This window comes from Thunnus thynnus, chromosome 5, assembly GCF_963924715.1.
Source record: "Thunnus thynnus chromosome 5, fThuThy2.1, whole genome shotgun sequence".
NCBI lineage: Eukaryota > Metazoa > Chordata > Actinopteri > Scombriformes > Scombridae > Thunnus > Thunnus thynnus.
Window position 1 is genome coordinate 14,246,479 of NC_089521.1, and position 22,700 is coordinate 14,269,178.

Genomic DNA, 22,700 nt, shown 5'->3' on the forward strand with positions numbered 1-22,700 from the left:
TGTAAGAATACATCACTTTTATTCAAATATGATGAAACACACAAGGAAGTTTCACCACATATTTTTACAGCTCTGTAGCAGGAAATATGATGTCACGTTACATTTTCAACTCAGATTTTCAGTTGTTGCTTTTTTATAATCATGGGACAAAGCCAACCTTTTGTATAAAACAAACTAAAACATAAAAATTAACCTGTAGTTTCAGGCTGTGACAACAGCAATAATATTAAGTCACGTCAACATTTTGTGTTCAAATTCAATTTAAAATATTGTTGAAGTACTACAGTCATTTGGAAACTCTTTCACACAAGGATGAAACTAATTTCTGATTAGTTAATATTATTTACAGAGGTGGAAATTACAAATCACTTTGTTCAGTTCAAAAAAATTTGTAGTCACTGACTATGTAGTTCACTCACTTTTTTCTAAGCTAAGCGGTTGTATCACAGTTTAAATGTACTTCACAATGTATGTCTGTCAGTGTTCTCTGCTTATAATGAGGGCAAGGGTGACTATCGTACCGACAGACATAGTGCTCATGTGTACATATCATTTCATTATACAGTCTATGATTTATTCCAACAATTGCATTCACTTCTGTTGCACTGGGTATCTGCATTTTCTACTGATATACCTTGGTATATTGTTGACGTTATTCCATGTTTTAAAGTCAACCTAATGCATTTTTGTGAATGTGAAAAGGTATGACTGGTTGGTAAATTTACTGGCTTGTTTAAAACTGAGCACTTGTCAAGTTATGTCTCTGTGTAAGGGTAGTTAGTACATTAGGGACAGGGCAAGACAATCTCTTCTTGCTGACTTGTTTGCAGTTAAAGGTTCGGTTCACAGTTTTTCTAGTCTGTCGTGAAACAACAGTGAGATACCTATATGAACACTGAAAGAGTTTTTGCTTGCTGTAGTCATTCCTCCTGCTCATGCTGACCATTAGAGATCCCTTCCTAATGCGATTTCAATGTAAGTGATAGGGGCCAAAATCCACAGTCCCCTTCCTGGCAAAAATGTATCCAAAGGTTCACCTGAAGCCTATATGAGGCTTCAGTTGTCCAGATGAGTAAGTGGATATCTTCCAAAGTTAGTCTTTTTAGTACAAAGTTTCCTCTTTGTGTTTCCCTGGGCAGGGTTTCCTTACTGAGTTACAGTAGAAGGATTGCATCAAAAACTGGGGAATTTGAAAAAAGGACTGTAACTTTGGATGATATCTACCTGATTTGACTAATTTGGATGGCTGAAGTCTCATATTAGCTTCTGATAAACTTTTGAATACATTTTCTGGCAGAAGAAGGACTGTGAATTTGGCCCCCATCAATTACATTAAAAGCTCGTTAGAGATGGATCTTCTAACGGTCAGTATAAATGAATGATACATCAAGTAAAACCTTGTAGTTTAAAGGTTCACGCAAGCACCTGACTATTGTTTTAAGATAGATTTGAATACATGTGAACCTATTCTTTAATGTAGGAATTGAAAAAGGTTGATGGAACAGAGAAAGATGAGAGGTGACAGCTCTACAGCTCGCTGTGCTCCATCTTCTCCATATGTTGTTGGATCTTCTCTGGAAGGGTCTGAGTCAGGAAAACAAAGCGATCCTTCTTCAGGTGCTGACCAATTACCTGCTCTGTTATACCAATTGCCAGGTATTCTTCATCTACTCCATACTTTGGCCAGTGGACAAGGCCGTCCCCATTAGGAGACCTTCACACACACACACACACACACACACAAACACACACACACACACACACGTTATAAAGAAGTTTGTCTTATCTCCATGTGTATTATGAACTATAATGAAGGTGAACTCCTACCCTGTGCGAGCAAAGTTGCCCCAGTAGCTCATCATGGTTCTGCTTAACTGTTCCTCCTCTTCTGGGCATGCATCTAAAATAAGACAGTCTAGTCAAACACTTTGCACTCTACGAAACCCAGAGATTATCATTTGATATTGTGATTTGATATTGTGATTTTTATATTGCACTTACCTGCTAATTTGACATGAGTGGTAGTGAAGCAGAATCCTAATACTGTAAAGAGTTCGTCTCCATGGTCACACCCAACAAAGCTTGACCTTTTTGCCTGCAGAAATTTGGGAGGATGCTGGTACTCATACAGGTATACAGGGGCACCTGCATCTAGAAGACAGACGGGTGTGATATATCTTGTTTATGAAAGTGTGTGACAGCAATTGTTCTTAAAAAGAATCTTGTATTAAAAGTTTACCTCTGTGGGCATTTGCAGCTTTAATGGCTGGAATGGTGAACATTGCGTCTCCAAGCATCTCAGTAAACCCTTCTCTATTTTTCACACGATCTTCACCAGTTCCAATATATTCATCTACCATCAGATCTCTGATGATTGCATATTTGGGCTTAAGAAAATGAGCAACACAATGTCAGAGAAGCTTAAGCATGATGAAGCAGAGTAATATTGTAATGTCAGGCAGTGGCTGTCTTACATCAGAGTAAAAGGCGGACAGTATGTTCACAATTTGCTCCCGATCCATTCCCTCAGTCCAGTTTGGAGGAGCAAAGAACTAATGGAAGAAGCAGCTGTGATTAAAATTGCATATTTAATGGGCACATCTGCAAATTGGTAAGCTATTAATGGACCAGTGTGTAGGGTTTAGTGGCATCTATTGGTGAGGTTGCAGATTGCAACCAAATGAATACCCCTCCCCCTCACCTTCCCCCTCCAAGCGTGTAGGAGAACCTATCGTGGCCACAAATTCCGCAAAACACGAGAAAGGCCCTTTCTAGAGCCAGTATGTGGTTTGTCTGTTCTGAGCTACTGTAGAAATTAGGGATGTGCAGAAAGCCCAGTATTGGTATTTGTATTTATATTTGTTGAGGCAGCAAAATTATTTGTAATTGTGTTTGTATTCAAATAAAAGTGGAAATAGGCTTTAAAATCCTGTTTTTGTTTTTATTACACTTCTAATTTTAGAAAATTTAAGTGTTACAATAAGTGTTCATGAATAAATTACTTTACGAAGGAGGTCCCCACACCAGGTCTCGAACTGAAGTCTCTCAGATTATAGATGACTGCACTGACTGCTGAGCTAAAACTTTACTCATCACCTCATTGCAGACAGACCTCTACCTATTTATACACCCATAACACAGAGAGAGCACAGCATGTAACGTGTAGGGAAGAACTTCAAAGGCGATTATTGCTTTGCACTTTTCATTTATTGCCTATTTTTTTTTACAACCAAACTTTGTGGAAAGGAGAAGGGGACCAACAGGTTATGGAGAGTCTCTTGGGAGCACTTTGCATGTGTCAATAGCTCAGCTTTATCTCTGGGGAACACCCCCAACTCCAGGAGTGATGTCCAAATTAGGAAATGTGCGTCATGTAGTAGGTGGATGTGACTCGCCTAGCTGAGACTTGCTGATAGATCTAACAGTGAGCAGAGGAGAGAGACTGAGATAGTGATGTAACCGACCTTCACGCTGGTATTTGACATGTTTTTTTTCTTCCCGAAAACAAATCATTTTTAAAATATTTGTATGAAAAAAATATTTGTAAAAAACCCACTAATTGTGCTTTTGTGAATAATGTATTCAGATTCGGGCACACCCCTAGTAGAAAGATGGCAGTGTAACATGGCAGGCTCTGTGGAAGAGGAACTGCTTCCTCTGTAAAAATAAAGGGCTTATTCTAAGGTAACGAAAACACAATGATTCTTATTTTCAGATGATTCTACACTAATTAAAACATACTTATGAACATTACATAACATTTCTGCCAAGTCTGTTCCATTAGATGCCACTAAATTCTACACACTGAACCTTTAAGTCACACAAATGTCAGCAAAAACTTCAGCATTCACACTTACTTCAGCAAGTAACCAACCCGCTTCATCATTATTAACACCAGTCATGAACGGTACAGTGAAAAGTTCATGTTTATGGAACAGCTCATCCACGGGTTTTGTCAGGAAGTGTCCATCAACAGTCACAGAAAATCTTAGTGTGTGGTCCTTGAGAGGAAAAAGTTGAGATGAGGACAAAACAGCCACATGAAAGTGAACATTTCATAGAGGTCTTGCAGAAAGTATTATAGGCTTGTGTTCAACTAATTCCCCATCAGCATATATCGGTTTTACATACAGTATCTCACCTGCCCAATAGTCACAATAGTATCAATATCGAGGTTTCTCAAACAATCAGCAATCTTCTCTGTGCTTTCGATGCTACATCCAGATATATTCGCTACCACCTGAGAACAGATATCAGGGATTCATCTCAAGGAAAGAAAGATGTTGTGACATTCTCAATACTGTACTGTGAAGAATGTTTGCACAGAAAAATAACCAATCAGATGATTAACCTGTGTTATTGGTAGAGGATCATTTATCATGATTAAATCCATTGCAGCAGTGCCACTCTCAGCAATGGCTTGGTGGAACAGGCCATCAGACAATGGTGAGAGAAGCTGTTAATTCAAGCAACAGACAATATGAAAGGCTCAGTGCACAGTGGTAACTTTGCAGTGAAATAATTGTAATACTTTATCTGCAGTTTCATCCTTACCAGGAGGGACACGCTCACTCCACCTGCAGACTCCCCAAATATGGTAACTGAAGTAGGGTCTCCTCCAAAGTTGTGAATGTGCTGCTGGATCCACCTCAGGGCTTCTACCTGGTCCAGCAGGCCAAAGTTCCCTGATATGTGCTCATCTCCCGTGCTGGATAGACAATACAGTTATAGTCTACATAATCATACTATGTTTATTCTAACTGTGCTCAGAAACTCGAGTCTTTTTACCTAAGAAAGCCCAAAAGTCCCAAGCGGTATTGGATCAGAACCACAACCACATCCTGGTAAGCAGCCAAGGCCGAGCCATCATATATTGAAGCTGATCCTATACCAAACCCTCCACCGTGGATCCAAACCATGACCTGGTCAGATAAAGAAAGACCTTATTTTCCACAAAGCATAAAGGACATTTTTTCTTTATTATTACTAAGCCGATCTTGTAATAATTTCAATCAAACTACATTAAATTGATGAGACTCAAGATAAAAATGTTAAATTGATTGTGAGAATTACTGACAAGTAATAAGTTGTTGTTATAGATTACCCTAACGCAGCCTGATAGTAAACATAGAAATTATTATTTATATTGATATTATGGACTCTTAATCTGCAACAAAGGGTTCTTACTGGGAGCTTGCCATCATGAGCTTTGTTTGCAGGAGTGTAAATGTTGAGGTAAAGGCAGTCTTCTGAAATATCTGGGAGAACTACTGACATGCCACCGAGTTTATCAAGCAGATCTATAGTAAACTGCTTATGTTGAATACACCTGAAAAAAAGAAACACTTATGTATACAAAATAGGACAATACTTCCAAGCACAGTATACAACAAGTGGAGCACGTGGATGTCTTACATGGGTGGCTGCTGGGTGGCGTCTCTCACTCCTTCCCATCCCTCTACAGGCTGAGGTGCAGCCAGTCTCAGAGCAGGGCCTACGGGTGGCTTGGCAAATGGGACACCCAGGTAGGCATGGACCCCAGTCTCTTTCCCCTTTACACTCACATACTCACCTCTCAGGCTCCCAAGCTTTGTGTGGATTTCAGGTGCTGTCAGGATATGAGGACAATCATAATGTAGCAAAAACAACACATGTTTATCAATACAGTGGAGTCATTGTAAAACGATTCTGCGGAAACATAACTATTAGAGCTAAGTAACAGGTACAAGCTTAATCCTTCCAAATATGGAACCTCTAGTTGTTGTGTAGCTTACACAGAAAGAGGCTAATGCCAGTTTATTGCCTGTGTGCAACTGACAAGTGGAAAGTGGTGATAATACAACAGCTTTCCATTTGGATTCAGCCAAGTCAATTCATGTGAAAGACATAATTGTACAGTCTTCAATGTTTGCTGTGCTGTTGGTATAACTAACTAAAGTACTCATTAGTGCTGAAACAATTAATCAATTGATTAGTTATAGACAGAAATAAAATCAACAATAAAAACAATAAAAGTTTAATTGTTTAAGTAATTTATCAAGGAAAAAATCTAAACATTTGCTGGTTCCAGCCTCTCAAGTGTGAGAAATTGCTGCTTCTCTCAGTTTTTACGACTGGAAACTTAATATTTTGAGGCTTTGGTCTGTTGGTAAGACAAAAAAAAAGCAATTTGAAGATGGCACATTGGGCTCTGAGAAATTGTGATGGAACCCATCTCTTTTCCAATTAATCTTTCGCTATTGGAAGAGGAATTTGATAGAATGATCAAAAAATATCAATGAAAATGCTTCAGCTTTTTGTACTCAATACATTATTGATGCAGACTGTTTGGTGGATCAAGTTAAATTGTGGTGAAACACAAGCCTGTTCACTCATTCAAGCTGGTTCTGCGGGTCAGGTTGCAAAGGGGCCAGTGAATGCAGAGGATGACTGTGACATAAGATTATGAGTGTGTTGACATTTTTGTCTGAGCTTGCCCCCAATAGGCTACACCACAACCTCTGAGTATATTTGTTAGTACACCCAAAATCATTACCATATTCTGATTATCTTGCATCAGAATGAAGCCAGCAAAAGAAAAGATTAGCCTAAATAATTAAAACTCGCATTGCGCCTGGGATCTGGGATAGGCTTGCCTTTGGACACAATTATGTGTCACAATTATGTGTCCAAAGGCAAACATTGCCGCAATGTAGGTCAAAGTTCAGTAATCTCGGTTAAAGCGCAAGGAAATGCGAATAAGTAAGGAAGCAAATCAAGTTAACAACGGATTGAGTCCTAGAGATATTTAAATATTCTGCTTCACTACCACTCGTCAAAATTAACAGGTAAGTAAGATATACATTTAAACAAGATATCTAGAAGATAGTTTAAAGTAAATCTGCGCGCGTCGAAGCAGTGCATGCAAGATGTACCGGATCCCAGAAATATTTCTCCTACTCACCATGTAGGTCTGCAGCAACACAGAGAAATAAAACAGACGCTAGAAAAAGGAAAGTTTGCTTTGTGCGGAGCTTCATGATGGTTGATCCTCTCTGTGTGGGTTGCGACACAGTTGGTTCGACAAAAAAGGACAGACCCATGGGACAAGCAAAGTTCCGCCTCCTGTGAAGCTTTCACTATTAGTAACTTTGATCGAAATAGTGCTGCGCTTAATACAGTATGACCTTCCAACTAATGCGTGACTCAGCTGATATTACACCACAGGTGTTCCACAGATAGCACGACACGCCCTCCAACTGTCCCTCGTGCTCCACTGGCCGCCAAAGTGTTTTTTCATGGAGGGGGTTCTGTCATCTGTCATTTTCAAAGGAAAGACAAGGCCTATAAGTTTATTTGTACAGCACACTCCAACAGCAAAGTGCTAAAACCTGATAGTCAGGCTGTTCATATTCTAAGCTAAGGAGCACATACTATATTTTTCTATACTGCAAAGCTTTAATAATGCCATTTTGTTTGCACTACAGAGCAATAACATGAATCACATACATAAGGTAAAGGCTCAAACATAATTTTGGCTTCCTGCAAGGTGATTTCCAAATCCAAAATCAAGCCATATTGGAGGATAAAAAGAACTTTAAAACACTTAAAGGGGATATATTCTGCACATTTCCTGGTCTATATTTATATTTTGGGGCTGCACTGGACTTCCAGCAGCCTGGGAGGCAACGTCAACAAATCATGAAACACACTACAGTAGTAGGATTTCACTACTTTTTTCATTCTTAATTAGGTCTAGAATTGATTTTTTATTAATTTCTGACTGTATAAAACAATTTGTTACTGACTGTTCTATATCTACTGCTCCCTTATCCAACCACTGTTTTATTAGTTTAACTTTGAAACCCACTAATGCTTACAAGTGAAATAAAGGTTATTTGAAGTTTAAGGCTAGCCTGTTATATTCTGAGATCTACTGTCAGGAGGTTAAAGACATTATTACTGAAGTTTTTGAAGATAACAGCCTTTCTTCTTATATCTCCATATTGGGAATTTTTGAAATTTAGAATAGGAAACTTCCATAGCCAATGAAACTTATTCCTTTGTAGTAATTTATATTCTTCTGATTTCTCACCCAATACAGCACAAATCTTCTTTGACAGAATCAAAGACTTCATTCCTCAAGTAAAAGAGGATTTCAGAAACGACTGTGAGGCAGAGATCTGACATGAGGATCTAGAGAAAGCACTGCAGTGCTTGACCCCTGATTGTGCTCCTCACCCAGATCACAGCTAATGTTTAATATTACTTACAATTACTATTCCTATCATTATTAATACTATTTTTGGGAACATATAAAAGTATTTTATTTGAAAAACTAAAAGAAACTATAGAAAATGTACCACTTCCACAGACTATGAGGCAAGGTATAATAGTTCTCATTCCAAAACCAGGTAAAGATCCCAAAATATTGGATAATTGGCACCTAATAAAAGTGTGAATTATTTTCAATACATAACTGCCATCTTGTGGCCGCATATGGTATCTCCATTAAAACTGCGGTCAAATACTTAGGTATGCATGTTACAAAGGACATTAAATTAAGTGAAACTTTGTATATATGGAACAAAATGGAGGAATGTAAATCAAGGTTAGACATATGGTTAAATAGAGATCTTTCTCTTTTTGGTCGCATTTATATAACAAAGATGGAAAGTCTTTCAAGGTCCATTTATCCAGCTTATTCTTTTTCCATATCTAACAATTTGATTTCTATATAGTGAATAATATGTACATTGGAATCACCTTTGATCACAATCGAGTCCCCAAATTGGCTTTAATGTTCTGACCACTGCGTTTTCTCATGTAGAAACAAAAAGTACATTAGCAGGTTGTTACAAAACTGCTATAACATCAACAGTTATAGAGAAGTCCTGGCACTTCTAATGGCATTGTCACTGCCTGATCTAAGAAGCTGCCTGATCGGGGTTGCTGGCAACGTGACAGACTGAGTGGAAGCAATGAGTACAGCACTGGGATTCAATACAGTGGAACTGAAAGAATGCAAAAGCAAAGCAACTGCTTCAGAAAAAAAGTGGCATTTCTGGAAAAAGAAAACAATGGCCTTAAAGAAAGATCAGGTGAACATGAAAGGTACAGCAGGCAGTGGAATCTGAGGGTAAAAGGCATGAAAGAAGCAGTAAATGAAAACACGAGGGAGGCAGTGATTAACCTATTCAAGAAGATTGCACCGCAATGGGCACAGAAGATGGATAAGATAGGCTAGTAGACACTGCTCATCAGGTGAGCTGGTGCACCATGAAAGATGAGATTCCCCTCTTTTCAGTTCTAAAGAACCACCAGCCACAGAGGATTTGCAGCCCCTTAAAGGTTTACTTTAAAATCATTTAGCTTCAGGGCGGGTTAACAGAGCCTGCAGGAGCTGGGGGGAAGCCGAACTTTAAACTGCAAGTTTGGAGGCTGGAACCAATCAGCTCCCTGGAACAACCTACACACTCACAACCATTCAATCTGACAATCAGCCGAGCGCACTTGCAGCCCATCACACACAGGCACCACAGCAGGATCACCAGAGAGAGGGGGAGAGAGATCCACAACACATGCACAGAGGGGATTAAAGCACATACAAAAAATACATAGAAAATGTTCATACGACCTTGGGGTCGTAACACTTAGAGAAGGGGATGTGGTAAAATCGTTAGCAGAAAGGGGTTTAAATGTGATCCACCATGAGGCAATGAATGGAATGATAAAACTAAAATGGTTACAACAATTCATACAAAATAATGATGGATTCTGGTTTAATATTTCTTCTAAAATATTTGATAAGTCTGGTGATTTTCTGTTAAGATGCGATTTCTGTATTGCTAAACTACCCATTAAGCTGTCTAAATTTCATCAGGAGGTCCTTTTATACTGGAGACACACAGCTTTCCAATCTGGAATAACAGATGTATCTTGTTTAAAAGAAAATCTTTATGCTACTGTGATTGGGTATTTGGTCTATTTTACAATTGATGGATTCAACAGGAAATCTTCTCAAGTACAATGATAAATTGATTGATTGAATTGATAAATTCTGTGTGAAGTCTACAAAACCCCTCCTAAAAACCCCAATAATTGAAGCTATTCAGCGAAGTTTCAGGAGCAGGACCACACGTCAACTACGCCACTTCCGGCATTCCTATAAATACCACCTAACCCTCTCTGCTTCTTCCGCTCTCGTATTCTGCGCCCCTCCCCCCCACCCTATTTCTCTCTTCCTGTTTCTTCATGATTCTTCCTCTCCTTTGTAGGGTCCTGAGGGGGTCCGCTGTTGCCCAGGTGCTGCAGCGGATTCCCCGTAAGCTTCCCCACAACACAGTCAGCAACCGGAAGAACTATGCATATCAATTGTTTTCCTCAATAAATCATTCAAACGTATCTTGTTGACGGTGTGGTCCTTTCTAGTGAATCAGTGGTTATCAATGCAATTCCACAAGTAATGGTGAATGCTACCGAAACTTTAGAACATTAGTTTTTTGCTTGTAATTATACTAGATCTTTCTGGGAACTGTTTCAAAATTGGATATTTGAAAAGGACTTTCAATCACCCAAATTAACTTTCAATCACCCAAATTAACCCAAGTTAAAATGCAGGACAAAACAATGGAAGTGATGCAGATTTACCAATGCCAGACTACTGTTCTTAGTCCTCAGGAATGAGTTAATACATTTTAAGAAAGCAAAGAAGATATTTTCAAAGACATATTGATTTCTGATTAGACCTCTGACCCATTTTTTATTTATTTTATTTATGTTTTGTTTTTTCTTCATTTGTACTGCTTTGTATTATATTAAGAAAAGTTGTAGCAGCTCAGTCTGTGATCTATACTGTTTGTGTTGTATTACCAAATTATTATTGTAATAGCCAGATTTTGTTAATAAAATAAAAGTATAAAAAAACATCCATGAGCACGCTGCCAAAATGTTCAGGGTGGAACTCGTGTTGTAGAATTATCATTCTCCACAGTGGAGTAAGTGGATTATTAAACTATTTTGACAGTAAATATTTGGCTGAGCATACATATACCATTATAGTTTGGGACAAATACACATACCAATATCCCCATAATTACACAATATGTTGTTACTTCCTTGTTTATCACATACCATTTGCCCCATCCAATGGCTGGGCTGAAACCAACATTTGAAGAAGATGTTTGTGTCACACCACATCCTCATACACCAGACAGTAGTTTCTGTTGTTGCATTCTTCAACAACAGTTGTACAATAATGGTTACACAAGATCAACGGTTTCCATTACACATCGAGAGTAAAACTGAATACAAAGTAGATCAAATTTCCCTTACAATGTTGAAATGTAAGAATGCATCACTCTTATTCAAAAAATGATGAAGTAAGTTTCATCACATATTTTCATGGCTTTGTAGCAGGAAATATGATTTCATATTATATTTTCAATCCAGATTTTCAGAGTTGTTGAGTTGTTGCTTTTGCAGAGTCATGGGACAAATCCAACCTTTTGCACAGAAAAACTAAACATATAAAAATGACCCTAAAGTCTTAGGCTGTGAGGACAACACTTTTCACTCACTTTTTCCTTAAGCTAAGCAGTTACATCTCTGTTCAAATGCACTCAAGTATGTATGTCTGCAAGTGTTCTCTGCTTATAATGAGGGCAAGGGTGACTATCATACAGACAGACATAGTGCTCATGTGTACATATCATTTCATTATACAGTCTCTGATTTATACCAGCACTTGCGTGAATGTGAAAAGGTGTGACTGGTAGGTAGATTTACTGGCTTGTTTAAAACTGAGCACTTGCCAAGTTATGTCTCAGTTTAATGGTGGTTAGTACATTAGGGACAGTGCAAGATGATCTCTCCTGGCTGACTTGTTTGCAGTTAAAGGTTCAGTTCACAGTTTTTCTAGTCTGTCTTAAAACAACAGTGAGATACCTATAGGAACACTGCTTCTGATATCTGGCAGAAGAAGGACTGTGGATTTTGTCCCCCATAAATTATATTAAAAGCTTGTTAGAAATAGATCCTCTAATGATCAGTATAAACCGGAGGAATGATCCATCAAGTAAAACTTTGTTGTTTAAAGGTTCACGCAAGCACCTGACTATTGTTTCAAGATAGATTTGAATAAGTGTGAACCTATTCTTTAATGTAGGAATTGAAAAAGGTTGATGGAACAGAGAAAGATGAGAGGTGACAGCTCTACAGTTCGCTGTGCTCCATCTTCTTCATATGTTGTTGGATCTTCTCTGGAAGGGTCTGAGTCAGGAAGACAAAGCGATCCTTCTTCAGGTGCTGACCAATTACCTGCTCTGTTATACCAATTGCCAGGTATTCTTCATCTACTCCATACTTTGGCCAGTGGACAAGGCCGTCCCCATTAGGAGACCTACACACACACACACACACACACACACGTTATAAAGAAGTTTGTCTTATCTCCATGTGTATTATGAACTATAGTGAAGGTTAATTCCTACCCTGTGCGAGCAAAGTTGCCCCAGTAGCTCATCATGGTTCTGCTTAACTGTTCCTACTCTTCTGGGCATGCATCTAAAATAAGACAGTCTAGTCAAACACTTTGCACTCTACGAAACCCAGAGAAAACCCAGATCTCGGATTATAATTTGATATGGTGATTTTTATATTCCACTTACCTGCTAATTTGACATGAGTGGTAGTGAAGCAGAATCCTAATACTGTAAAGAGTTCGTCTCCATGGTCACACCCAACAAAGCTTGGCCTTTTTGCCTGCAGAAATTTGGGAGGATGCTGGTGCTCATACAGGTATACAGGGGCGCCTGCATCTAGAAGACAAACAGGTGTGATATGTCTTGTTTATGAAAGTGTGTGACAGCAATTGTTCTTAAATAGATTCTTGTATTAAAAGTTTACCTCTGTGGGCATTTGCAGCTTTAATGGCTGGAATGGTGAGCTGGTCTCCAAGCACCTCAGTAAACCCTTTTCTATTTTTCACACGATCTTCACCAGTTCCAATATATTCATCTACAATCAGATCTCTGATGGATGCATATTTGGGCTTGAGAAAATGAGCAACACAATGTCAGAGAAGCTTAAGCATGATGAGTCAGAGTAATATTGCAACGTCAGGCAGTGTCTGTCTTACATCAGCGTACAAGGCAGACAGCATGTTCACAACCTGCTCCCGATCCATTCCCTCAGTCCAGTCTGGAGGAGCAAAGGACTAAGCAAAGAAGCAGCTGTGATTAAAATTTCAAATTTAATCAACTCATCTGGAAGTTGGTAAGCTATTAAGTCACACAAATGTCAGCAAATAATTCAGCATTCACACTTACATCAGTAAGTAACCAGCCCGCTTCATCATTATTAACACCAGTCATGAACGGTACAGTGAGAAGTTCATGTTTATGGAACAGCTCATCCACAGGTTTTGTCAGGAAGTGTCCATCAACAGTCACAGAAAATTTTAATGTTTCATCCTTGAAAGGAAAAAGTTGAGATGGAGACAAAACAGGCACATGAAAGTGAACATTTCACAGAAATCTTGCAGAAAACATTATAGGCTTCTGTTCACCTAATTCCCCATCAGCATATATCGGTTTTACATACAGTATCTCACCTGCCCAATACTCACAATAGTGTCAATATCGAGGTTTCTCATACAATCAGCAATCTTCTCTGTGCTTTCGATGCTACATCCAGATATATTCGCTACCACCTGAGGACAGATATCAGGGATCCATCTCAAGGAAAGAAAGATGTTGTGACATTCTCAATATTGTGCTCTGAAGAATGTTTGCACACAAAAATAACCAATCGGATAAATAACCTGTGTTATTGGTAGAGGATCATTTGCTACGAGTAAATCCATTGCAGCAGTGCCACTCTCAGCAATGGCTTGGTGGAACAGGCCATCAGACAATGGTGAGAGAAGCTGTTAATTCAAACAACAGACAATATGAAAGGTTCAGTGGACAGTGGTTACTTTGCAGTGAAATAATTGTGATACTTTATCTGCAGATTCATCCTTACCAGGAGGGACGCGCTCACTCCACCTGCAGACTCCCCAAATATGGTAACTGAAGTAGGGTCTCCTCCAAAGTTGTGAATGTGCTGCTGGATCCACCTCAAAGCTTCTACCTGGTCCAGCAGGCCAAAGTTCCCTGACATGTGTTCATCTCCTGTGCTGGATAGACAATACAGTTATAGTCTACATGGCTACATCTACACCAGCTGCTAAAAGTGACCCAAGTGAGTTTTTTGAGTTTTGGTTCACATGTGCTGATCAGACACAGAACATAATTAAAGCTGCAAGCAGCAATGAACAGGCCCTCGCACCTCTCGTGTGTCAGAGGGAGCTGCAACCGTGGTATCACTACTGGAGGTCAGTGCACATGGCTCTGGATTGTCAGGATTATTGGACACTGTTTGAATGGGTAAAATATTACCTCCTGTGTGCAGTACATGGCACTATACACATATTGGAAATTGTGTGTACATTTGATGAACTATGTGTCATTTAGGCCTCACATCCTTTTGCTGGTAGGCAATACTACATAAGTGAAATATTAATGCAGCAATACATTTACCAGAGAACAACTGGCATGGATTTACATTTTCAGAAATATTGGATATTGCATGTAGGAGATAACTATCACTTCCCGTGTCCACTACATGGTGCTAGAGAACACACACTAATTTTTATTCATGTTACTGTATATCATGTGTAAGCCACACCATGTAAATTTCATGTAAATTGGTTGATGTTTGTCAAGTAAGGCTGACTTCCTGACTATGACTCAATATTGACTATTAGATGTGTTTAGGCCTGGACTCTTATCAAGCATGAGAAATTTGGGGCAGATTGGGCGATGTAAAGTCGAGTTACAGCCACTTCCTGTATCATGTTTTGGGCAAAATGGACCAGCAAGATATGCCAAGGGTGTTCCATGGAAACTCTAATCCTTCACAATTTAGCATATCAGTGGTCTTTAGATGTCACCTACAAAATTTGAAGTCACTTAGGTTAATTCTCTAGGAGGAGTTTGTTTAAAGTAACAAAGCCAGTAAATGGCCTCACTTTGTGAGAAAGTTGCACAGTAAATTCAAAATGGCTGACTTCCTGTTGGACTTAGGGTATGGCTCCAAGAGGCTTTTTTCAAATCTGGAGATGTTACATCTACAATTTTCTAGGGATCACCCTTGAGCCATTTTGCCACACCCAAACCCATGACCCATATCCGATATCAAGTTACGCCACTTCTGATGCATGTACAATGTTTCATGAATTTTCAAGCATCTGTAGCTCCTCAAAAATGCTAAAAGTAATTAGGGGGCGCTTTAGAGCCAGCGTGCCACATGCAAACGCAGTTGCAATATCAAATCAAAATACTCACTAGTTCGAACATAGGTTCAAAGTTTCGTGAGTTTTTTTGTATCCTAAAGGCCTCAAACATATGTTCGTAAAATGAAAATTGACGCATGAAATCCAAAATGGCTGACTTCCTGTCTGGAGAGTTTAAAAAAAAAAAAAAGTATTATGCCCAGAATGATGAGAGCAATCAACTCACTGAATTTCATGAACCTCCAAGCAACAGTATCCCAACATGGCCCTGTGTGTGGGGGTGCTATGGAGCCTGCTGGCCACATCTGAGCCCAGTCACTACAGAACATTGCAATTTTCACCAGTTTTGACATGTGTGCCAATTTTGTATGTTTTTCGAGCATCCCAAGCCCTTCAAAAATGCAATGGCTTAGGGGAATAATAAACTACACAAAAACATTTTCAGTGCAGGTAAAAACTTTCATGTTCGGGCCCTAATCATAGTATGTTTATTGTTACTGTGACTAGAGACTTGTGCCTGACTTGTTACCTGAGAAAGCCCAGAAGTCCCAAGCGATATTGGATCAGAACCACAACTACATCCTGGTAAGCAGCCAAGGCCGAGCCATCATACATTGAAGCTGACCCCAAAGTATATCCACCACCGTGGATCCAAACCATGACCTGGTCAGATAAAGAAAGACCTTGGTATTTTCCACAAAGCATGAAGGACAATTTTTTCTTTATTATAACTGAGCTGAACTTGTAATAATTTCAATCAAACTACATTAAACTGATGAGACTCAAGATAAAAAATTTAAATTGATTGTGACGATTACTAACAACTTAAGTTGCTGTTTGATTACCCTAATGCAGCCTGATAGTAAACATAGAAATTATTATTTATATTGACATTATGGACTTTTTAAAAGAATGGACTCAAACCACCTTCTCAAGCAACACTACCCAAACTTATCCAAAGCTGAATCTCAGTGGCTGAGCAGCTGCTTATGTAAACTGCTTATGTTGAATACACCTGAAAAAAAGAAACACTTATGTATACAAAATAGAATAATACTTCCAAGTACAGTATCCAACAAGTGGAGCACATGGATGTCTTACATGGGTGGCTGCTGGGTGGCGTCTCTCACTCCTTCCCATCCCTCTACAGGCTGAGGTGCAGCCAGTCTCAGAGCAGGGCCTACGGGTGGCTTGGCAAATGGGACACCCAGGTAGGCATGGACCCCAGTCTCTTTCCCCTTAACACTCACATACTCACCTCTCAGGCTCCCAAGCTTTGTGTGGACTTCAGGTGCTGTCAGGATATGAGGACAATCATAATGTGGCAAAAACAACACATGTTTATCAATACAGTGGAGTCATTGTAAAACGATTCTGCGGAAACATAACTATTAGAGCTAAGTAACAGATACAAGCTTAATCCCTCCAAATGTGAAACCTCTAGTTGTTGTGTAGCTTACACAGAAAGAGGCTATTGCCAGTTTATTGCCTGTGTGCAACTGACAAGTGGAAAGTGGTGATAATACAACAGCTTTCCATTTGAAGTGTTAACATTTTTATCTCAACTTGCCCCCAATGGCTTCTTTGTAAAGTGGTGGTGTCACAGCTAGTATCTCTATAATTAACATGGTGAGGTTATCAGAATAAAAAGTTGCAAAAACTAAAAAAACCAAGGTTGTGAAAAAATAGGAGAGAACTCTACTATGATGTCAGACAGATCTGGTCATTTCAAAAATGCAATGAATGACATAAGAATAGGCTACACCACAACATCTGTATATTTGTTAGAACACCCAAAATCATTTCCATATTTCTTGTATCAGCATGAAGTCAGCAAAAGAAAAGATTAGCCTAAATAATTAAAACTTGCACTGTGTTTGGGATAGGCATCTCTGTAATAGGTTGATGGTAACCTTGGTTAAAGTGCAATAAAATGTGAGGCAACACATCTATGGGATGTCAGAGGAAAATAAATTTAGGAATTAGGGCTGTCAAATTAAGTTAATTTAGATTAATTCATTATGAAAATACGCACTAAAAAAGCAAATAAATAAATATAACATTTGCACTGTTATGACCACATTGTTGCTTACAGTAGGTATTTCCCCTGGATAAAAAAAAAAATCATTATTATCATTATTAATTCATATTTATTTATTTATTTCCGTTTTTTTAAAATGTTTTTTTTAAATAATTTAGTTATTATGAATTAATCTCTATCATCAAATTAACTACGTATTCAGTCCCAGACACATTTAAACAAGATATCTGTAAGATGGCTCAAAGTCAGATTTAAAACATAAGCAGTGCATGCAAGATGTATGGGATCCCGGAAATATTTCTCCTACTCACCATGTAGGTCTGCAGCAACACAGAGAAATAAAACAGATGCTAGAAAAAGGAAAGTTTGCTTTGTGCGGAACTTCATGATGGTCGATTGTTCCTGTGTGGTTTGTGACATAGGTTGGTTCGCCAAAGAGGAAGAGGACAGACAAAGTTTCGCCTCCTGTGAAGCTTTCACTGTTGGTAACTTTGATTGAGAAAGTGCTTCACTTGATATTACATGCTAGGTATGATGTGAGACAGCAGATATTACAACACATCAACAGGTGATCGACAGAAAGCACGTCCTGCCCTGAAAGCATTTTCTCATGACGGGTTTCTGTTATCTGTCATTGTGAAAGGCAAGACAAGACAAGACAAGGCTAGTCTATTTGTACAGTACATTTCAACAACAAGGCAATTCAAAGTGCTAAAACCTGATATTTAAGCTGTGTATATTCTAAGCTAAGGAGCACATACTATATTTTTCTATGCTGCGAAGCTTTAATAATGTTATTTTGTTTTCACTACACAACAATCTCCCACGAATCACACTGACACAAGGTACAGAGCTCTTAGCTGAAATAACTGAGCATACCTAACCAGGAAGACAAAAACACAAGTTTGGGGAAAAAATATGATTGGCTTAGCAGGCCCATAATGCATCACCTTTCAACACACATATACATGCAACTATATATCTATAACAACATAGATACATACAATAAAACATAATTTTGGCTTCTTGCAAAGTGATTTCCAAATCCAAAATGCATCCATGATAGTTAGAAGGATAATAAGAGCAGTGGACATACTGTCAACATGCAATTCTGGAGCTCACTTTGTTCCATCATAGGCCTGGGCAGAAGAACTGTGACCCACATTTAAAGATAAACTACGTGCTTTTTCAGAATGGATAACTTGGGTGCTGGGTTAAGAGATCCCATGTCCAAAAACTGTAAAGTGAGCTTGAGGATGCAGAGCTGCATTGCCAAAGTTGGTTTTACAGTTACAAAGGTTCACTAACATCTTACATCTACTAAACTGATTCACTTGTTTGCATCTATTGGTCTTTAGTTGTTAAAACCACTACATATGCTCTAATAAATGTATAAGAGAGATATTCAATCATGTATTTGATTTGTGTATAGTGACCCTTTTGAACAATATGTACATTGGAATCACCTCTGATCACAGTCAGGTCCCCACATCATCTTTAGTGTTCTGACCACTGCATTTTCTCATGTAGAAATGAAAAATACATTAGCAAGTTGTTACAAAACTGTTATATCATTAACAATTATAGATAACTCCTGGCACTGCTAATGGCATACTGTGACAAGAGAATTCAAATCACTGCGGTAACGTGAGCCGCCGGGTGCTGAACCGTGGTCAAGCCAGCCGCCGTCTGAATTTCGTTGCGCCTAAATTAGTGTAATTATGGTAAAGACGGCCGCTGAGCGAGGCGAAGATCCTGAAAGATACATAAACGCGTTTTCTTTCACGTTCTTTGACCTGTTCTAAATTTTATTTTGCTAATGGATAATTGGATAAATCGAAGAGATTGCTGTTCCTGATGTCTTCTCTAACATTCTTAGAGTCGAATCATCCCACTTTGTTTGTGGAAATTGCAAAATAAAATAATCTCTGAGCTCTTTAGGCAGTCTGGTGTGTTTGTTTTGGCTTTGATGAAACATTTTTTCAAACACAATGTTTCACACACACTTCCACACTTACAGTTTCCACAGCTTGAACACCCTGTTACCCATCGTCCAACCACAATATATTAATATGCTCTTACCCAATCAAATGATTGAAAAAGATGATGCTAAGTCAGTGATGTGAATGGATTGGCTTTGTTTTCTCCAAGATTTGATCACAGTTTAAAAAGACACCATAAAGTGTAGTGCGTTGGAAGTGTCTGTGAAAAAATGCAAGAATGTTTCATCAAAGCCTAAAATAGAAGAAACACAACAGACTGACTACAGAGCTAAGAGGTTATTTTAGTTTGCATTTTCCACAAACAGGTACAGTTTGATAACTCAACTTTAAGAATGTCAAAGGGGACATCAGGAACAGCAATCTTTAGAATTTATCTGATAAGCCATAGGGAAAATAAAACTTACAACAGATCAAACATGAGGGAAACGTACAATGCAAACCGATATCACCATTATGTTCATAAAATAACACAGAGGGAATGTTGGGTCTCTTTAAATAAAGGAGTATGGTCTCTCTCTACGTGAAAAGTGCCCGAAGATAATTTCTGTTGTGATTTGGCGCTATATAAATAAAGTTGACTTGACTTGACAGAAACAAGGTGAAAGAAAACGCATATATGTGTTCTGTCAGGACCTTCGCCTCGCTCAGTCGCTGTCTTTACCATAATTACACTACTTTTGGCGCAACGAAATTCAGACCGCGGTTAGCGTGGCCAGGGTTTTGTGCCCGGCGGCCCACATTACAGCAGTCTCAAAATCTCAGAGGAGGAACTATGTGTTCAAAGTAAAAAAAAAGATTTGGAAAAAGATTCAAGACTCAAAATCAAAACGGATATACTTTGTCAGTCTTGGCCATGCGAGTGACCAACTGAGGCAAATCACCATTTAGTTTATATTATAGGTTATAGTTTATATATCTGAAGCATAGCTATTTGTTAGCCTCACCTTGAAAAATTCTAATATTTCTATTCAGGCATATTCATATAGTAGTAATAGTTAAAATAGCTGAGCATTTTGTTGACTGATAGGCGGGCCAGTGGCGCAATGGATAACGCGTCTGACTACGGATCAGAAGATTCTAGGTTCGACTCCTGGCTGGCTCGTTCGTTTTTCTTTCCTCACAACAATGTTCCATATTCCAATTTAAAGGGCGTGTTATTCATACTGATGTTTTATGTCGGTTTTATTTCTGGTAGTGCCAACCGATCATGCTTCCGCCTGCTACCATAAATATACCAGGATATGTGTGCTATGGCCAATCAACTCACATATCCCTACCAAGATTTCCTTCAGAAACCACCATCAACAGAGCAATCAGTGTCTCCGAGTACCCGATTGAATGGAGACACTACGGTTGCCGGCTGGAATTTTAAAAATATAATAAATTTAACGACAGCTTCGCTTCTTACCAACATTTCGAAAGTAACCAATATCACACTGATGTAAAGTCAATTTAACGTTAACATATCTGACTAATAACCTGCCTACTGATGAAATTAGTGACCTAAGTCATTAAAGGAACGTTAAGTTACAAACAGTTGTCCAGTAGGCCTACAGTACAGTACTTAGCTCTACTTTTTCATTTTATTTTAGCTCATCATGCTGTTACATAAGTTTATTGTAAATGAATGAATAAATAGCTAAGTTAGCAGACTAAATGAATGTAAAAGAAAGTGAAAGACCGCTCCAGTCCAGGTCCCCTTCCCCTCATCCACTAGCCTTACCTGAAAAATCCTCTTTGTCCCAGGTGGGACATACGTTGTATTTAATGGCATAATACTTGTGATAGAACCTATCACTCCCTTATAATGCTTTACTTCTGATTCATAGTGATTCTGGGATGTTATCCGACATTTTGAGCCTGTTGGAAAAATAACCATAAAATCAACATAACAAGGTGATCATGACTGAATATAACTGGTAGTAATATACATAGCTGCCTCAAGTAATGTTACCAAATATTTTGTCCATCTCATCTCTCAGATGTTACTTACATCTGTTTCTCTGTTTTCTTTATATTTTCATTTTTTGATGTAGAAGAACACAGTACGAACACCTGTCGCCTCCTCACAAGCATCGGTGTCTGCAGCGTCTATGGTCCCATTAACCCAAACTCCTCTGGCAATCAGCACCGTGTCATCACCATCTGTGGTCCCTCCATCACCAGTGACTTCTCCTGCAACCAGTTCACTGCTCACTCAGTCAAAGCCAGCACTTTCTCCTGGAGCACATAGCTGTGAGTTTTACTAAAGTATCCATAGAGTTTTTGTTGTCACTCTAACTCTAAATGTATATTTGTAATAAAGACGTAAAGACAAATTTAAACTAAATATTTACCTTTTTTCATGTAGCCCCAGTGGACCAATTATCATCACCAGCGCTAGTTTGTTCCTCACAGGACACTGATTGGTTGGAACCACTCGTGGTTCAGACACTAGCACATAACTTGAAGCCTGACAAGATGGATTGGCGTGATCTTGTGATGTCATGATCTCACGAATCCAGCTGCCTCACAAACTATCAGGTGCGTCAGGTTAGGTGGTGTCACATCACCTCAGCATAATAATTGGTCCACTGGGGCTACATGAAAAAAAGTAAATATTTAGTTTAAATTTGTCTTTACGTCTTTATGACAAATATAAACTCTAAGCTGTTCTTACACCACTCAACAATACAGGAAGACAGGAGAGGAAGCACACTGGTACAAGAAAATATGAGAATATAAGAAGACAGACATATGAGACATATGAGAAATAGACAGAGGACTCACAAGCAAAACTGAACACAGCGTTACATTCACTATTTACATAGAGGTAGTACAGAAACACAAGACAAGTGCTGAAGCTTAAACCAGGAGTTAGGTCTATTTTGGTGCATGTGTATGTGTGTATATGAGAGAAGGGTGGGGATTGTGGTGGGGTTTGTACCTTTATTTTTGTTTTGTTTATTTTGTTATTTATGTTGCACTTCATTAATATTATTGTTATTATTTTTTGTTTTATCGCTGTTGTTGTAACTATTTTAAAAAAATATAAAATGGGTTCAGATGTTTCTGTTTTGATTTCATGATTGTCGTCTTCTTCCTTTTGTTATTATTTAGTTAAATTAGTACAACTTCACTAAAAAATCTACAATTTTTAATATCTACACAAGACAGGATTATATGAACTCAAACTGTGTAGACAAAAAAACAATAATCCTCATATTTGTCACATTCTTTGTCTTCTTCATCATCACATAAGGTCCTTAGTTTGGCCCCGGATTTTATATAGGCCTATTTTACATTTCTTTGTGTGACAATATGAATGTACAGTACAAATAAATAAGATTTCGGGTACTAA

The 22,700-nt window shown here is 38.5% G+C and overlaps 2 protein-coding genes, 1 long non-coding RNA gene and 1 other non-coding gene across 4 annotated transcripts; 2 read left to right on the top strand and 2 right to left on the bottom strand.

Moving 5' to 3' along the window:
* On the bottom strand, nucleotides 1-7,188 carry LOC137182843 (cocaine esterase-like). Its single transcript, XM_067589371.1, has 13 exons — nucleotides 6,944-7,188; nucleotides 5,416-5,608; nucleotides 5,188-5,329; nucleotides 4,789-4,922; nucleotides 4,555-4,708; nucleotides 4,352-4,456; nucleotides 4,142-4,240; nucleotides 3,858-4,001; nucleotides 2,475-2,552; nucleotides 2,240-2,387; nucleotides 2,002-2,151; nucleotides 1,828-1,900; nucleotides 1-1,714 (listed from the first exon to the last, which is right to left on the bottom strand). The coding sequence occupies exons 1-13, from the start codon at nucleotides 7,080-7,082 to the stop codon at nucleotides 1,528-1,530; spliced, it is 1,746 nt and encodes a 581-aa protein (XP_067445472.1). The 5' UTR covers nucleotides 7,083-7,188; the 3' UTR covers nucleotides 1-1,527.
* Nucleotides 7,189-11,492: 4,304 nt separating this feature from the next.
* Nucleotides 11,493-16,294, bottom strand: LOC137182845 (fatty acyl-CoA hydrolase precursor, medium chain-like). The gene is made up of 10 exons (XM_067589373.1): nucleotides 15,846-16,294; nucleotides 14,005-14,158; nucleotides 13,802-13,906; nucleotides 13,607-13,690; nucleotides 13,308-13,451; nucleotides 13,118-13,195; nucleotides 12,886-13,030; nucleotides 12,648-12,797; nucleotides 12,471-12,543; nucleotides 11,493-12,379 (listed from the first exon to the last, which is right to left on the bottom strand). The coding sequence occupies exons 1-9, from the start codon at nucleotides 16,019-16,021 to the stop codon at nucleotides 12,524-12,526; spliced, it is 1,056 nt and encodes a 351-aa protein (XP_067445474.1). The 5' UTR covers nucleotides 16,022-16,294; the 3' UTR covers nucleotides 11,493-12,379; nucleotides 12,471-12,523.
* Nucleotides 16,295-20,079: 3,785 nt separating this feature from the next.
* Nucleotides 20,080-21,971, top strand: LOC137183816 (uncharacterized). Its single transcript, XR_010928544.1, has 3 exons — nucleotides 20,080-21,256; nucleotides 21,397-21,595; nucleotides 21,711-21,971. It is a non-coding gene; the product is annotated as an uncharacterized lncRNA (long non-coding RNA).
* trnar-acg (transfer RNA arginine (anticodon ACG)) lies at nucleotides 20,390-20,462 on the top strand. Its single transcript has one exon. It is a non-coding gene; the product is annotated as a tRNA-Arg (tRNA).
* Nucleotides 21,972-22,700: the final 729 nt, after the last annotated feature.